The 15,781-nt window shown below is 43.7% G+C and overlaps 1 protein-coding gene across 1 annotated transcript; it reads left to right on the plus strand.

Annotated features, from left to right (window-relative positions):
* The first annotated feature begins 3,447 nt into the window (after positions 1-3,447).
* LOC136767756 (uncharacterized) lies at positions 3,448-14,791 on the plus strand. The gene is made up of 9 exons (XM_066721739.1): positions 3,448-3,674; positions 5,488-5,539; positions 5,850-5,917; positions 8,766-8,841; positions 8,993-9,275; positions 9,398-9,560; positions 9,830-10,036; positions 10,160-10,307; positions 11,902-14,791. Exons 1-9 carry the CDS (start codon positions 3,546-3,548, stop codon positions 13,002-13,004), a joined length of 2,229 nt encoding a protein of 742 aa, XP_066577836.1. The 5' UTR covers positions 3,448-3,545; the 3' UTR covers positions 13,005-14,791.
* The last annotated feature ends 990 nt before the right edge of the window (positions 14,792-15,781 follow it).

The following is a 15,781-nucleotide window of genomic DNA, read 5'->3' on the forward strand; positions in this document are numbered from 1 at the left end:
AGGGGGACCGGGTATCGTGGATCGGGTACCGGCAGGACAGGGCAATCAAGGCAAGGTAAGGATGTGGTCATGGTCACAGTTAAGGGTCAGGTGATCAGGCAAATAGAGTAACGAGGGAAGTCCAAAGTCGTGGTCGGGAGGTCAGGCAAGGAATCTAGGCAACAAGACACGGGGAGAAATGCTCAGAGATGTAGTGATTAAACTGACAAAACCTTGACGAACCTTGTGTTCGTGAAGGGTTTATATCAGGAGCAGGAAACCGGGTTGGGAGGTGCAGAACGAAGGAGAGCAGGGGCTTATAACAGGAATGCTGATTGACAGAAGGGAGCCATCTTTTTGGCTCTGTATGCCACCACAATGGATTTGAAAGGAAACAATCAAGATGTGCTTTGAGACTTTCATCTTTAATTTGAGGGTAGTTACATCCAAATTGGGTGAACGGTGTAGGAATTACACCCCTTCTTATATGTGGACCCCCCAATTTTAGGGGCTTAAAAGTATTTGGACAAACTAACATAATCTTGAATCATGAAGTTGTGAGTTTCAATACTTGGTTGCAAATCCTTTGCAATCATTGACTGCCTGAAGTCTGGAGCCCATAGACATCACCAGATGCTGGGTTTCTTCCCTGGTGCTGCTCTGCCAGGCCTGCACTGCAGCTGTCTTTAGTTCCTGCTTGTTCTTGGGGCGTTTTGCCTTCAATTTTGCCTTAGAAATTAAAACAAACCAATCAGAGAGATAGCGAAAACATCAGGTGTGGCCAAATCAACTAATTGGTACATTCCTAAAAAGAAACAATGCACTGGTGAGCTCAGGAATCCCAAAAGGCCCAGAAGACCATGGAAAACAACTGACAGAAGAATTCTTTCCCTGGTGAAGAAAAACCCCTTCACAACAGTTGGCCAGATCAAGAACACCCTCCAGGAGGTAGACGTATCTGTGTCACAGTCAATAATCAAGAGAAGACTTCACCATAGTAAATACAGAGGGTTTACCACAAGATGTAAATCATTGGTAAGCCCCAACAACAGGAAGACCAGATTAGAGTTTGCCAAAAAACATCTAAAGAACCCTGTACAGGGCATGTATGGCTGCCAAGGGAACTGGTTCCCTTGTATTTATTGCTGACAAAAGCAGCAGGATGAATTCTGAAGTGTTTAGGGCTATATTATCTGCTCAGATTCAGCCAAATGGTTCTGAACTCATTGGACGGTTCTTCACAGTGCAGATGAACAATGACCCGAAGCACACTGCGAAAGCAACCCAAGACTTTTTTAAGGTGAAGAAGTGGAATGTTCTGCAATGGCCAAGTCAATCACCTGACCTGAATCCAATTGAGCAGCATTTCACTTACTGAAGGCAAATCCATTGTGGTGGTGTACAGAGCCAAAATGATGACAATTGTGTCACTGTCCAAATGTTTATGGACCTAAATGTATGTCCCTTCCCCTGAGCTTTTAACTATGCCTTCACATCTTATCTGCAATTAGTAGCACACTAATCTATGATGTAGGACATGTATTAACTGTATATTTTATTATGCACTTATGTAATTTTGAACTTGAAATTTGTACTCATAAATGTACCTTTATCTTTTAATTTATCTTTTAATTTTTAACACAAACTTCTTACAGCACCAGACAGGATGCACTTGAGGTTAACACTTGAAATGTAGGCTACATACAGTAATTCCCAACCTCTACCTTGATTCTTTCCCCATTTATAGGTTTTTGTTTAGAAACAACAGCATGTTGACATTTGTCCCCTTCAGTCTGTTTCTTCTTTGGCTCACTAACTCTCCTGCGTTTGAAAAAAAAATATTTCTGAGGGTACAGATGAAGCCATGAATCTCAGGTATTTTGCTGCAAGTCTGCTTAGGGATGGGAATGTTTGCTCATGCTCTTGCCAGCAATGTAATGGGTCCTGGTCCCGGGGAAATTAACTTTTCCTCTAAGTAACAGCGCATTTCAATGAGTGCATCAGTGCTTGTTGAGCAGTGTTGTTGGGCAAACAGAACTTGAATGGACAGGAGGTACTCCAGGACTGTTTTGAAAACCACTGCTCTAAACTAATGTTGTCAGATGTATGTTGTCCATAGAAACTACAGGTTTCTTAAACAAACTCCTGCATTTGCCAGTTATCAATGAAATAATAGGACACAGTCAAATATGCATCTGTGGACCTTGAAGTCCAGATGTCTGTTGTGAGAACCTTACTTTGTCTTGACAGTCTTTATACATGTCGGCAATTGTACCTTCCATCAAGTGTTTGAGGCTTGGGATTTTAAGGGTCTTGACAAATGCATTAAAACCCTCTATCCTTAACAATTGAGATTGGCTGGAGGTCCCTCACAATCATCTCTCACAGGCTTCTTGTAACCTCTGCAGCATTCTGGGAGTCATCTATGAAAAATAAAAATACTTATGCCCTACAAGCTACACTACATGCAGTTAAACAGTATGGGCAGTAAATGGGAGTAACTCTCATTCACTCTAAAATAGTTAGACTAAGTAGCTACAGGCAATTACTTAACATTTAAAATGTGTAATTTAATTAATGTATGAAGAGTTTCATTCCAAAATGCATTATCCACCATTTGATAAGTGACACCTTTGAGTTATTATTTGAGATATTCACCAGATAATTCCTGAAGGTATTAGCAACCTGAGATCTTTACAGAGATTTTAAAAGATATAATCTGTTTTGAAATACATATACATTTTTTTCTACAAAATATTTTGGAATAGTGTAAGGAAACTGCTATAATATATATTAAACGAATGCTTACAGAGTGAAATAGAACACCGTTTGTTTCCTTTCAATGTTTCTTTTCAATGTTCAATGTTACAGCGGCTCACGGATGATGTGTTTAATTAATAAGTAATTTATATTAAGATGAATAAAGAGAATACTCTGTCCAAATACTGTAAAACGCTGTACTATTCCATGCAGTGTGGAATTTCTATAAAATACAGCCATTACAAAAATCGATCATATATTTATTTGGACATTATTGTTTTTTAAAAAAAGGTTGCATAATCCATCCATCCATCCATCCATCTTCGGAACCGCTTATCCTGGTGAGGGTCATGGGAGCCGATCCCGGGAGGCATAGGGCGCAAGGCAGGAATACACCCAGGACAGGACACCAGTCCATCACTGGCTGTTGCATAATATACATAACTAATACCCTGCAGAATCAGAATGTATAGAAATGAGGCCCAATGTAAAACAACTTTTAATCTATTAAATTAACATTATAGTGATACATTTAATTTAATTTGGATTATTTTAATTAAATGTATTCAAACCATTAGTTACAACATACAATAATGTGTTCGATGTCATTGCATGTATTACTGTACTTCATTAATCAAAAAGGGAGTTTAAAAATACGCATGCTCAGCATTGCGTAGAAATCTAAGAGACGTAACCGGAGAGGCAGCCGGGAACTGTTGTATCCTACAGCGGTGTCGGAGTCCCGGGTGGAAATAACCCGCAGACAGAGAGAAAACGAGGCGCTGAGGCGGAGGCTGCAGGAGCTCATGGTGGCGGGGGAGGCGGCTGTGTGTCACTGGAGCTCCGGAGCGGACGGGCCGCCTGTGCAGAGCCGAGGAGCCGGGAGGAGAGAGTGGAGCTGCGGCCGGACGGAGGGGGAGGCCCGGGGAGCTTTCGTTGGTCATTTTTCGTTTATTTATGAATGTATTGTTTTGTTTCTGATGTAATTATAAGTTGTCCTAATGCGACGTATTGGTTTCGATGCTACTGCCCCCAGCACCGCGTTTTAAACACAGCCACTGCGCCACAATTGAGGTCGCGTTCTTGCTGTAGCGCAGTTTTGCACAGATCTGCGCAGATCTGCGCGACAACAATGCGGGCTAGTTAGTACATTTCGAGAATTCAAACTTCATTCAGCATTTCATTAATTTGCAGTTTGTCCACTTAGAAGTAAACTCATCGCTCAGGATATGCAGTAGGGCAATTGGGGGCATTAGTGACCAGCTACTGTCCTAACACTTGAAACATATATTTCCTGGTCAGCCATGTGCAACAAGCCAGTCACAGTGGAGCTTGTTGCACTGCCGGGGAATGATTAGCCAATAGACAGCCACGTTGTTGGCGAGGCTGGGGACATTGGCTGTATTTGAAGCCGCATACTACCCTACTACATACTGAGTAAGTACACACTGCATGCTACATAGTGATTCTCGGACTAGTAAGTAGTACAGTACGCAGTATGAAGATTAATGATTCGGTGTACTTTATATGTCATGTGACAGACATGTTGTTCGGTAAAATCTAAAATTAAACCTTTGGTAAAGTTAAAAATAACCTGGTTTAAATGAAATGTTGATGTCAGCATTTGTTGAATTTGTTGCAAAGACGTGGTTGAGTGCGGACATGATTTGGTTTCAGCTGACACCGAACAGCAAAACGTAATTTAAGGTCAGTTGTATCCTATTATGTTTGCTTTATGAACAGTATAAAATGGCCATTAAAACAATTATATGGCAATAAGTCTAAATATATGTAGTCATACCGTCAAAAATGTGTAATGTCGCCCAGCCCTACTGTGTATGTCTTTATTTATTAGCAGACGCCCTTGTCCAGCGAGACAAAATATAAGTGCATTACAAAATGTAATAATACAGTGCAATTCAAGGCATAATGCATTTTACAAATTCACAATTTACACAAGTCTATATGAGAGATACAGTAAGCAATATATAAGGTCTTACATCCTAGATTGTAAAAGCTGATGAGTGCAGACAAGATGTTAAGTCTAAGTTAAGAGCTAAGGGAAAGGGAGCGTAGGGGACATCAAAATAAACCATACAAGTGCAAGTGATGCAAAGGCAAGAGTATGACAAAACATTGTATAAGTGACCTCACATGACAGACACATGAAGCATGATGGGATGCAGCATTCCTTGTAGTGAGCTTGGGTTGTATACTGCATATTTTGGAAAGGAAAGTTTATATGATGTTCAAACGATGAATTCATGAAATGCACTGACTTCAAATATAAAGGACCTCTTATCACACACATTAACAGGGTTTTTGAACAAGGGATGGTGGCTTGAGACTGTTCATCACATCTGGAAGCACAGAGCACAGAAAAGTAGAGAACCCACATCACTAAGATGTTGCACGTATGTTAAATGGTGCAGGCTCATGTGAAAGATAGAGGTAAACATAGTGCACATCCTCACCAGGTCTAGTTCCCTGGCAAACCAGGGCTGGCGTGGGCATTGTGGGTAGAAGCTCAAAATATTTACAAAAAGGCACTCACGCACAGCAGGTGAGGATTGAAGAAACCCAACACACATTTAACACACAGACACCCGGGCCTGAGCTGTGGCTTTCCTACCAGTACCCGGACCCAGACCAGAGCTAGAGACGGATGGAGCTGTGCACCAGATCCAGTTGTGCTGTTGTAACGACCCCCCATTCTTCTGCTATTCTCTTTCCCTCCTGCACAGACAGGCGAACACACAACTTGACAGCATGAACACACGGAGCAGGACTGTGAGCACAGGTGAGTTGGGGATCAGTGAGTGTGTTGTGTGTATGTGTGGGGGGTCATTGTGTAGCGTGTGACTGCCTGCCCCTCTGTCTGCAGTGTCAGTCAGTCCCCCAGAGCAGGTGGAGAAGAAGATACCGCTGTACTGTACTGTACTGCGTCATAGGAGGCTGAAACGGGGGTGACCGCAATAAAGCTAGACTAATCTCAGAGAGAGCTGTGAAGTCTGAGCACAGCCAACCCTGCTGTGAAGTGTTTGGTAAATTAAATTAAATTAATTAATTCTCTCTTTCTGTGTCCCTCTCTCCCTGTCCATCTGTCTCAGTGTCCAACAGGGAGAAACTGCAAAAGAGGAAGCCTGTGGTGACCAGGCGGCCAGACAGCCATTACAGGGTGAGTAACACTGCTGCGAGGACGGGGAGGTGGTCTCCCTGTGTCTGGACCCCAGTGGCGCGTCCAGAATTTCATACATGGGGGGCAAGAGCAAAATAAGGGGTGGCATGACCAGCCGGTTGTGTATAGGATTAAATAATTTGAATAATGTGATTTAGGCAACATCTCAGTGTATGTATGAACTCAAATTACTCTGGAACAATACATCTAAACAATATGATTCAGCTAGATACAGCCTTGCTTACAGCCCTCTTATTTGAGATTGAGAGAAATGCATGAAATTGTATTTATCCAAGACACAAATTTTATTGAAAATTTATTGAAACATGAATTTATATTAAAAAGGTTCAAATGGCATAGCCTGCTCTAAAATCAGATCACTTGAGAATGACAAACCAATGGAAAAATGTTAAAGAAACATGTCGGACAGGTAACAGGTAGCAAGCTAGCAAACTAAAGCCTACAATTAGGCTAAACCAACTAAAATACAATTAGGCCTATGCTGATGAAGTTGTAGTGTTTGTCATAGTTAATTCATTTTGCAACTTTGTTTCTGTTGTTTGAAGGAAAACAAACTTTTTTCATAATGAAACTTAATGTATACTCTTCATCTTGTGATACTGTCACATTTATTTAGCATGTAAAGCCAAATAAATTGATCTTAAATGTATTGAAATATTATATACAATAAAACAACACCACCACATAGTGGAAACTGATCTGTGATTATTACAGCATTTCGGACTCATCACAAACAGAAGTCCTCGTTTCCACTGGCTTAAGTGTCTGTACCGTCTCGGACGCGTTCCAGAGCTTTTTGTGAATCCAGGCCATTGTAGCAAGTCACTCCCCTGTTGTGGGAGGAGCAGAGCGATTTGTGGGACAGTGTTGTGTTTCGGTTTAAAAACAAAGACAGAAAACAACGCTACGAGAGAGAGAGCCTGACGTGGAAAGGACTGTTGTCTGATTTATTCTTTCTGCTTTACATGATTGGAGACAGTGTAATAAATACACATTTCTGTTAAGAGATATTAGCAAGAGCTAAACATGTAGAGACATTATGTTCAGAAATAAAATGTTATTTATCCATGTGCAACAATAACAATACATATTCACTATTTAGTAGCCTTTTATTATTATTGTTATCATCATCAATGTATGTGATGACTTTTAAACGGCACAACTTGACTCCCTTTACTTATTACTCTTACTACAGATTTGTAACTGCAAACAACACTTTTTGACATTTTATTTTTAATTTACTTAGCAGGCGTCTTTAGCAGGGCAAGTTACAGTTGAAACAAAGTATACACGTTTTGCGATGAATCGTACAGTAACAGCAGCTACAATATAGCAGGTTATTATTTAACTAAACTGCACGTTTCAGTCATGACGTTTACCCAGTGAACACACAACATTGCCACAACATAAATTACGTTGCTACAATGTTGGGGCGTTTATTTATTCATTAATTTAACGTGCAGATTGGCACACATTAACTCATGTTAACCGTAGTACTAATGGTATCTGTGCGGCTGCTATACAACCGGCCTTGCACACCTTTCTCAACACCATCCAGTTGTTAATAAAATCAGCTGCTATCGCTCCGATTTATCATCCTTCAGTTTATTTTTAACTAGTCATGGCAATGGTTCTGTGAAATCCGTGTTCGGCAAGTTTTGAATACACTCGGATATTGATTGTAAGCAGTAAATGTTTCTGTAGATGGACTTCACTCCATGCTGCTAATAAAACTAATTTCTTTGTAATCCCACATGGCACTTCATAATGTAGCTGATGTAGATTCTGATGCGTTTCTCTTCACTGTCTGTCTACAAGTCAATCGCACATCGGACACGTCCGCCAGTGGGAACAGGGCATTACATGAGCAATAGCATCCTTATTGTCATTTTTATGTCATGTTAATGATGTTGCTTTTGCATCATACCGATTATAGCCTTATTTAGTTAAATGAGTGAATACAGCAATTACTAAATGTTAACCTCAATCAGTAGGCTGACGAAAGGGCCGTTCAAATGTTCTCAATAAAGCTGGCTAGTTGAATATCCTGCAAGTTAACTGTCTGGCTTAGGAAATTTTAAGTTGTGAATGCAGTAAAATTAACCGTTTCCAGATGGCTCATTCTAATTTCTTTAGAATTCGTACGAGGACAAAATTTGCTGATTGCACTGTGACAAGTATGCTTATTTATTTCAAATTGCCATAAAATCCTTAGTCAGACTTCAGACAAAGAAAAATCTGATGTAAACTTCTGAATCTACAGTGATTCTCATTTAGAGCTGCGCCACTGATACACTATTGACTGCACTGAGCGCTGTGGTGAAAAATAAATGCCATTGACAAACGAGGCTTATAAATCAATGCAAATGTTTTATTAAAACCCTCCGATAGGAAATCCTTTTGCAAGCTGTGCTGCATTTGAGTATCCATGGTTTTGGTTAGTGTTTATGCTCGTCATGAAGATCACCATATATGCCATGGCATTGAAGCGCATTTTTACTGAAAAGTAAATAAAATTGCTTTAAAAAAAATCACAATAGTAACTAAAATAGATAAATGTTGATGTTGATTGAGCAAGTGTGTGAGCGGATCGTGATTTCAGAATCAAATTGCTTGCCAGGATGTTTTGCGTGGATTTAAGATTAACCTGAAAACACAGAGGTCTGTCTGTCTTTCTCTCTCTATCTCATGCTGTCCATTGTCGGGGGTGTTGATCTTGCTGGTGTTCTCAGGTGGTTAGTGATTGTCATTATTGTGTGAAAAGCATTTGCTGTTATGTGGGTGTTATTGTGTAACGATGGTTTGACATTTTGTTGTCGTCGTGCAGGAGTTCAGTGAGCAGCACAAGACTGGAAAAGAGCTGAAGATCAGCGCTGTGTTCTCTGTGGGAGGTCACACAGCTGGTGAGAAGGGGTGTATGTGGAAGGACGGGGGGGGGTGTATGTGGAAGGACAAGGACATTGTCTCTACCTCCCCATTCTCTTCTCTCTCTACCTCTCATCTGTCTCTCTCACTCTCTTTTATTCCTTTCTTTTGTGTCCGGAACGGCACCAGGGGGGAACAGGACATTGGGGGTGACTGTCCGGCCCAGGCTTCTGACGGTGCCTGCCGACCCCCAGGCCACTCCGCCCTCCTCGCTGCCCCCCCGCCCCGCTACCTCGGCCCCCCCAGCCAGCCGGCTGATGTGCTCCGCCTGTAAGGTGCTGCTGCAGAAAGGCCAGATGGCCTACCAGCGCAAGGACTCCACACAGCTGTTCTGCTCCACGCGGTGTCTGACTGGCAACACGGTGCCCGCCGTGCCCACCGTGCTGAGGAAGACCTGCCACTTCTGCCTCAAGTGAGCTGGGGGGCTGGCAGAGTTGGGGGGGAGTGCATCTTGTCTGTCTGTGCATCCTGTGTATCTGACGACACTCTCCTCCCTCTCTGCTATACTCTCTCGTTTGCCTCTTTTTCTCTCAGGGAGATTGGTATCCCCAAGGATGTGATCTCGGCCCCTGTGGACACTGTGGGGACGGTGAAGGATTTCTGCAGCACGCCCTGTCTGTCTGCATTCAACAGTGAGCGCAAGACCACGGCGTCCACTGAGGGCGAAAAGTGCAGCATGTGCCGGAGGACAGCCATAGTGAGACATGCACCCTCACACACACATACCCCCCCCCCGGTTCCTGACAGTCGGCCTGCTTCCCCCCGCTCTTGCTCAACAGTCTGCATCGGGGCCCCAAATATTGTAGCACCTGTACTGTGTGCGCAAACCCCCCCCCCCTCGTGGTTGCACACTCGCACATGCATACACTGATGTCACGTGTACAGACACTCGCACTCTGAATAAAATGTATTAATGCATATTTATCTCATTTTAATTAAAGTGTGTTTCTTTCACCCCCGACACAGATAAGTCATGAGGTGACCCGCCAGGGTGCGCTTTACAAGCTGTGCAGCGACTCCTGCTTCTCCCACTTCCGCTCTGTCAAAAACCTCGCTATGAACTGCTGTGAGAACTGCAGGCGCCACAGCGGGGGGCGGCAGTGCCACGTGCTGCAGATCGAGGGCACCACAAAGAAGTTCTGCAGTCCCGCCTGCATCACCGCGTACAAGCTGGTAAACTCCTCGCTGGGTCTGTCTGTAGGCTGTAGTCTGTCTCTCTTCTCCATGCCGACCCCAATCTCTATAACTGCAGTGCGTATGCGTGTGTGTTGCATAACATACGTGTGTGTGTTTCAGAGTGGGAAGGTGATGCCCTGCACAGTGTGTCAGTCGCTGCGCTCCTCTGCCAAGATGTTGGAGAACACCAGTCCCGAGGGCGTCACCGAGCTCTTCTGCTCCATCAGCTGCCAGTCTGCCTACAGGTTGCAGGACTTCACTACATCAGGTACCACATGTGCTCTCTGTACTACGCACTCTGTACTGCACACGCATAGTACTACACATTAGCTACAATTTAAAAAAAGGGATGGTGGCTCAAGTCTGTTCATCACATCTGGAAGCACAGGACACAGTAAGAACATAAGAAAGTGTACAAACGAGAGGAGGCCATTCACCCCATCATGCTCATTTGTGTCCATTAATATCTAAGTGATCCAAGGATCCTATCCTTTTTGAATTTTCACAAATTGTTGCTTCAACCACATCGCTGGGTAGTTTATTCCAGATTGTGACGCCTCTCTGTGTAAAGAAGTGTCTCCTGTTTTCCGTTTTGAATGCCTTGAAGCCGAATTTCCATTTGTGTCCCGGGTGCGTGTGTCCCTGCTGATCTGGAAAGGCTCCTCTGGTTTTATGTGGTCGATGCCTTTCATGATTTTGAAGACTTGAATCAAGTCCCCACGTAGTCTCCTCTGTTCCAGGGTGAAAAGGTTCAGTTCCTCAGTCTCTCAGTAGGACATTCCCTTCAGACCTGGAATAAGTCTGGTTGCTCTCCTCTGAACTGCCTCTAGAGCAGCGATATCTTTCTTGAAGTGTGGAGCCCAGAACTCCACGCAGTATCCAGATGAGCTCTAACTAGTGCATTGTGCAGTCTGAACATCACTGCCCTTGTTCTCAATTCTACACTTTTGACAATATACCCTAGCTTTCTGTTTGCCTTTTTTATTGCTTCCCCACGTTGTTTGGATGGAGAAAGTGAGGAGTCCACATAGACTCCTAGGTCTTTCTCATGCGTTACTTCATCTAGTTCTATTCCTCCCATAGTGTAATTATAGTGGACATTTTTGTTACCTGCATGTATTACCTTGCACTTGTTATCTGCCAGGTGTCGGCCCACAACTGAATATTCTCTAAGTCCCTTTGAACAGCCTGTGCTGCCGAGATTGTATCTGCTGAGCCACCTATTTTAGTATCATCTGCATCAAGTTTGCCAATTTGAGGATCAGTCTTTGATGTGGAACTTTATCAATAGCTTTCTGAAAATCTAAGTATATCATATCATATGATTTCACATGATCTGCAGTTGCATGTTCAAGAAACTCCAATAAATTAGTAAGACATGATCTGCCTCGTCTAAACCCATGTTGACTATCTCCAAGAATATGGTTTTCATTAAGATGCTCCTATATTTTCTGTCTAATAATTTTTTCCCAACATTTTACAGGTGATGCAGGTGAGACTGATTGGTCTGTAATTTCCTGGCTCAGTTTTGTCCCCTTTCTTGTGGATTGGTCTGACATTTGCCGTCTTCCAGTCAGTTGGCACATCCCCTGTTCCAAGTGTCATTTGGCTTATAAATCATTTCCCTCTTTTCTTTAAGTACTGTTGGAAATATACCATCTGGCCCAGGTGATTTGTTTGTTTTTAATTCTGCTAGTCCCTTTAGTACCTCCTCCTCATTTATCCTGATCTCTCTTAGGGTTTGACTGGACTGATGTTAACCTGTGGCATGTTATTAATTTTTCTTTTGTAAAAACCTCAAATTTTTTAATTAACTGTGTGAGGTTTCAGAGCTGCTGTTCTCCTGTGTCGTCTCTCTTCAGGAGCTGTAGAGGCCAACGCTGTCCCTGACTCTGGGGAAAGTGCTCCCATTGAGCAGCAGCACTGGGAGCAGGAGTGGAGCTCCAGTCTGAGGCAGGACACAGAGCCCACAGCTACTGAAGACAACCAGGGCCTGACTGAGCAGCACAGGAGCAGACTGAGTGAGGAGGAGCTCAAGGGACTGGAGCCACACACTGAGGGGTCAACACAGGGACTCGGGGCACTGGGGTCTGACACAGCAGAGTCAAAGTTCACACCAAAGTTAATAAAGAGCGACCCTGACCTGGATTCCACCCACACTGCTGATCTCTCCAGGATCCAGCCTCTGGGGTCTGAGTGTGGACCCAGTGCAGCTGGTGCTGAGCCGGGCTCTCCCAGAACACAGAGTGGGCCCAGTCTGGTGTCTGATCACATCAAAACGGAGGACGATACACTGGAGTCTGTTTACACAGTAGAGCAGAGAACGCTGACCCTCTTCAGCGATGCACTCAGTAATATCAAAATTGAGAATATTACAGACAGTGCCTGGGACCTGTGGCCTGAGCTCCCTGTAGGGGGACAGTGTGACTCGGGGCCTGAGCTCCCTGTAGGGGGACAGTGTGACTCGGGGCCTGAGCTCCCTGTAGGGGGACAGTGTGACTCGGGGCCTGAGCTCCCTGTAGGGGGACAGTGTGACTCGGGGCCTGAGCTCCCTGTAGGGGGACAGTGTGACCCAGAGTCTGCTGCCCTGAGGATGGGGCTCAGTTGGCGGAGTAAAAGTACAGTGAGAAGGGAGAGCCCATCTTTACAATGCAGACAGCTGCGTCCGAGACCACCAAGACCACATAGCTCATCCAAACCCCCCTCCTCACCACCCCCACTGCTGCATAGAAAACTGCGTCGCCAATGCCAGCCCAAGGGCAGGAAGAGCTATACTGTCACTGGAGTCTTAAGTAGACATCCACGCACTCGCACAAAAGGGAGACAATATCAGTGCACCGAGTGTTGGAAGAGATTCCTTTGGATACAACATCTCAAACTCCACCAGCTCACACACACAGGAGAGAGACCATTCTGCACCCAGTGTGGGAAGAAATTTCATTATGAATACCAAGAACTGTTTTGAGTTTGGTTCTTTCATGTTTCATTTTCAATAGAAGTTATTTTGAAACTGCGTTTTCAAATGTTTAAACCTGGTGAATGTTTTAAGATGCTGATTCTGGTTTGCCTTTGAGTTTTCAGTTTACTTTTTATGTAAAGATGGGTGACACATTAAAGGAGAAACAAACATAAAGTGTCTCAGTGAGGTGTTGGGGCACCATGAGCCCCCAGAACAGCTTCAATGCTCTTGGCACAGATTCTACGAGTCTCTGGACTCTACTGGAGGGATGAACACCATTCTTCCAAAAGATATTCCCTCATTTGGTGTTTTGATGATGGTGGTAGAGAGCGCTGTCTAACACATTGGTCCACAATCTCCCATAGGTGTGCAATTGGGTTGACACCATTCAGTGAGCCCTCGTGCCCTGTGGATGGGGCATTGTCATCCTGGAAGGGACCACTCCCATCAGGATGGAAATGTTTCAATATTGGATAAAGGTGATCACTCAGAGTTACTTTGTAATAATTTGCAGTGACCCTTCCCTTTAAGGGGACAAGTGGACCCAAACCATCCCAGCACAATGCCCCCTCCGGACCCCCTCTCTGTAGGGGTCAAGCAGTCAGGCCTGTACCGTTCTCTAGGTTTACGCCACACATGCACTTGCCCGCCCACACAAGAATATGGTGAAGGATGATATCTGACCATATCACTTATTTTCTACATTTCTGTAGACCAGAAATTATTGGTGCCCCATAATGACCTCTCTTTCAAAGTCACTTAGATCCTTTTCTCTTGCCATCTTGAGCCACAGAGCATGATAGGATGTTAATTGCTTAATTGTATCATGCAGTACACCTGTTTGGAGGCATCTGAATTCATTATGTTTCTCCACTCATTTATTCAGGTTTTTCCTTTGTCACCTGTCTGTTGCTATCGTCATTGCTAGGAATGGCAGTCCACTGATGTAATATAACTCGTGTTCGTATAATAGGGCAGATTTCCGCAGTTCGGCACCGATCTGTGCCGCTCCAATGGGATCGGAACTGCAAAAATCTGTGCTAAGGAATGCATCCATACTCTGCGCATCTGCTCCGACTTCTGCAAATACCTGGCTAAACAGCCAACAACTCGTAATTGCCGTTGAGAGTATGATTTAATTGTCAACATAAGTGAAGGTCTCTTTGACATAGAAAATTATAAGTTATATTGGTTTTCACTCCAGCAATAACTGCTGCTACAGTAGTGTGAAGTGACAGGAGAGGCAGCAATGCAGCGATTTGAATCACAGATTTCAAAGGGCCTACTATATCGTACTTTGTATGCTATACCATTTCACATACTGAACATTTATATGGTAAATTACTACATTATCATATTTACTGCACTACGCAAGGTAGTAAAACCTGTTAAAGTACTTTTACCATCTCCAATGACAACGCAGTACCTTTGTAAACTTGCTTTATTGTAGTATTCGCAATATTCACAATATTTGCTTAGCAAGTCCCGATACTACAGTACCACGTGGACTATAATCTAAGTCCATGCGTGCACACGCCCTTCATAATGCAGTACAATCATACATTTTCAATCCTGCCTGAATCACTTCATTGAATATTGATTGTTGCCTAGACTGTCCAGTAGATGGTAGTAGTGCAACTGTTGAGCTGGGATTCTGCCTTTTCATCACAAACATTTTATCACCAGTGACGTTCATCACCAATTCTCATGTGTCTCTTTTTTTAATTTAGATTTAATATTCCTTAATGTCCTACGATTCCAAAACAGACTTATTAAATCTCTAATTTCACCCACCTCTTAGTTGTAATGTTTTTCAATGCTTTAATTTCACCCCTTTTATTGATGTAATGCATCACTGTTTTTACACAGGGTGCATTCACGTCTCACAGACTTTCTGCAGTAAGTGAGAAGGAAACTGTTTACATGATCTAATAATCCAGTAATACATATTGGGAAGAATACTTACGTATGAACCAGCATGTATACATAATATGCAGTACACCAGGTAAATGTTTGTTGTGGGCGGTCACTCAATGTAAGTATTTGCTAGGTCTCCCACTCACTCATAGCCAGTCTGCCTCCAGAGGTCCCTGTCTCCCAAATTCTAGTCTTTTCTCCTGGCATTGGTTAATTACTGCTCAATTAGTTAAATAATCCTCATTTCCCCTTTTTTGTGCATACCTGTTCCTTAGTTCTCATTGTAGAGTATTTATATCCCTTTGTTCCTGAGGGGTGTACTGCAAAGTGAGGTAACTGGCTTATCCAGGTAACTTCAGGAGTAACTTTGTGATGTCAGGTGCAACTTCCCGATGAACCCGTACTACGAAAGGTGGATACGTTTTACCCGAGGTCTGCTGTCAAGGCAATTTACGCTGCATCTCTACACTGCTCCAGCAGGGTATCTTCATGCTTAACTTCATGTTACCCTATATAAGCACCGCCCCCCCGCCCACAATCTTGTCTGGAAAAATACTGGCACATTTGGAAGACCCAATCGACATTGGCGCACGGGTTGTGAGAGGCTCTCTGCGCAGGGCAAGGGTGTGTAGAGACCAGGCAGCTCCTCTATCTCACCCCGATGATGCTCTCTATAAAAGATAGCGATTCTCATCTGAGGGAATTCAGTGTCTTTGCCGCTTCTAGGGCCAGACGTCTCAATGGCACTCGCCGCAGTGATGCCCTCACTGCTGAACAGACAGGGTGTCTTGCTGTGCGGTATTTTGCCAGCGGACACTTCATGTGTCCCATCGGTGATGCTGCACCTCTGAGCAGGAATAGTCTGC

This window comes from Amia ocellicauda, chromosome 14 (genome assembly GCF_036373705.1).
Source record: "Amia ocellicauda isolate fAmiCal2 chromosome 14, fAmiCal2.hap1, whole genome shotgun sequence".
NCBI lineage: Eukaryota > Metazoa > Chordata > Actinopteri > Amiiformes > Amiidae > Amia > Amia ocellicauda.

Coding starts and splice junctions, on each gene's coding strand:
- LOC136767756 (XM_066721739.1), top strand. CDS start 3,546: ATGGTGGCGGGGGAGGCGGCTGTGTGTCACTGGAGCTCCGGAGCGGAC. Junction 3,675..5,487: donor GGGAGGCCCGGGGAGCTTTC/GTTGGTCATTTT, acceptor CTGCACAGACAG/GCGAACACACAACTTGACAG. Junction 5,540..5,849: donor GAGCAGGACTGTGAGCACAG/GTGAGTTGGGGA, acceptor CATCTGTCTCAG/TGTCCAACAGGGAGAAACTG.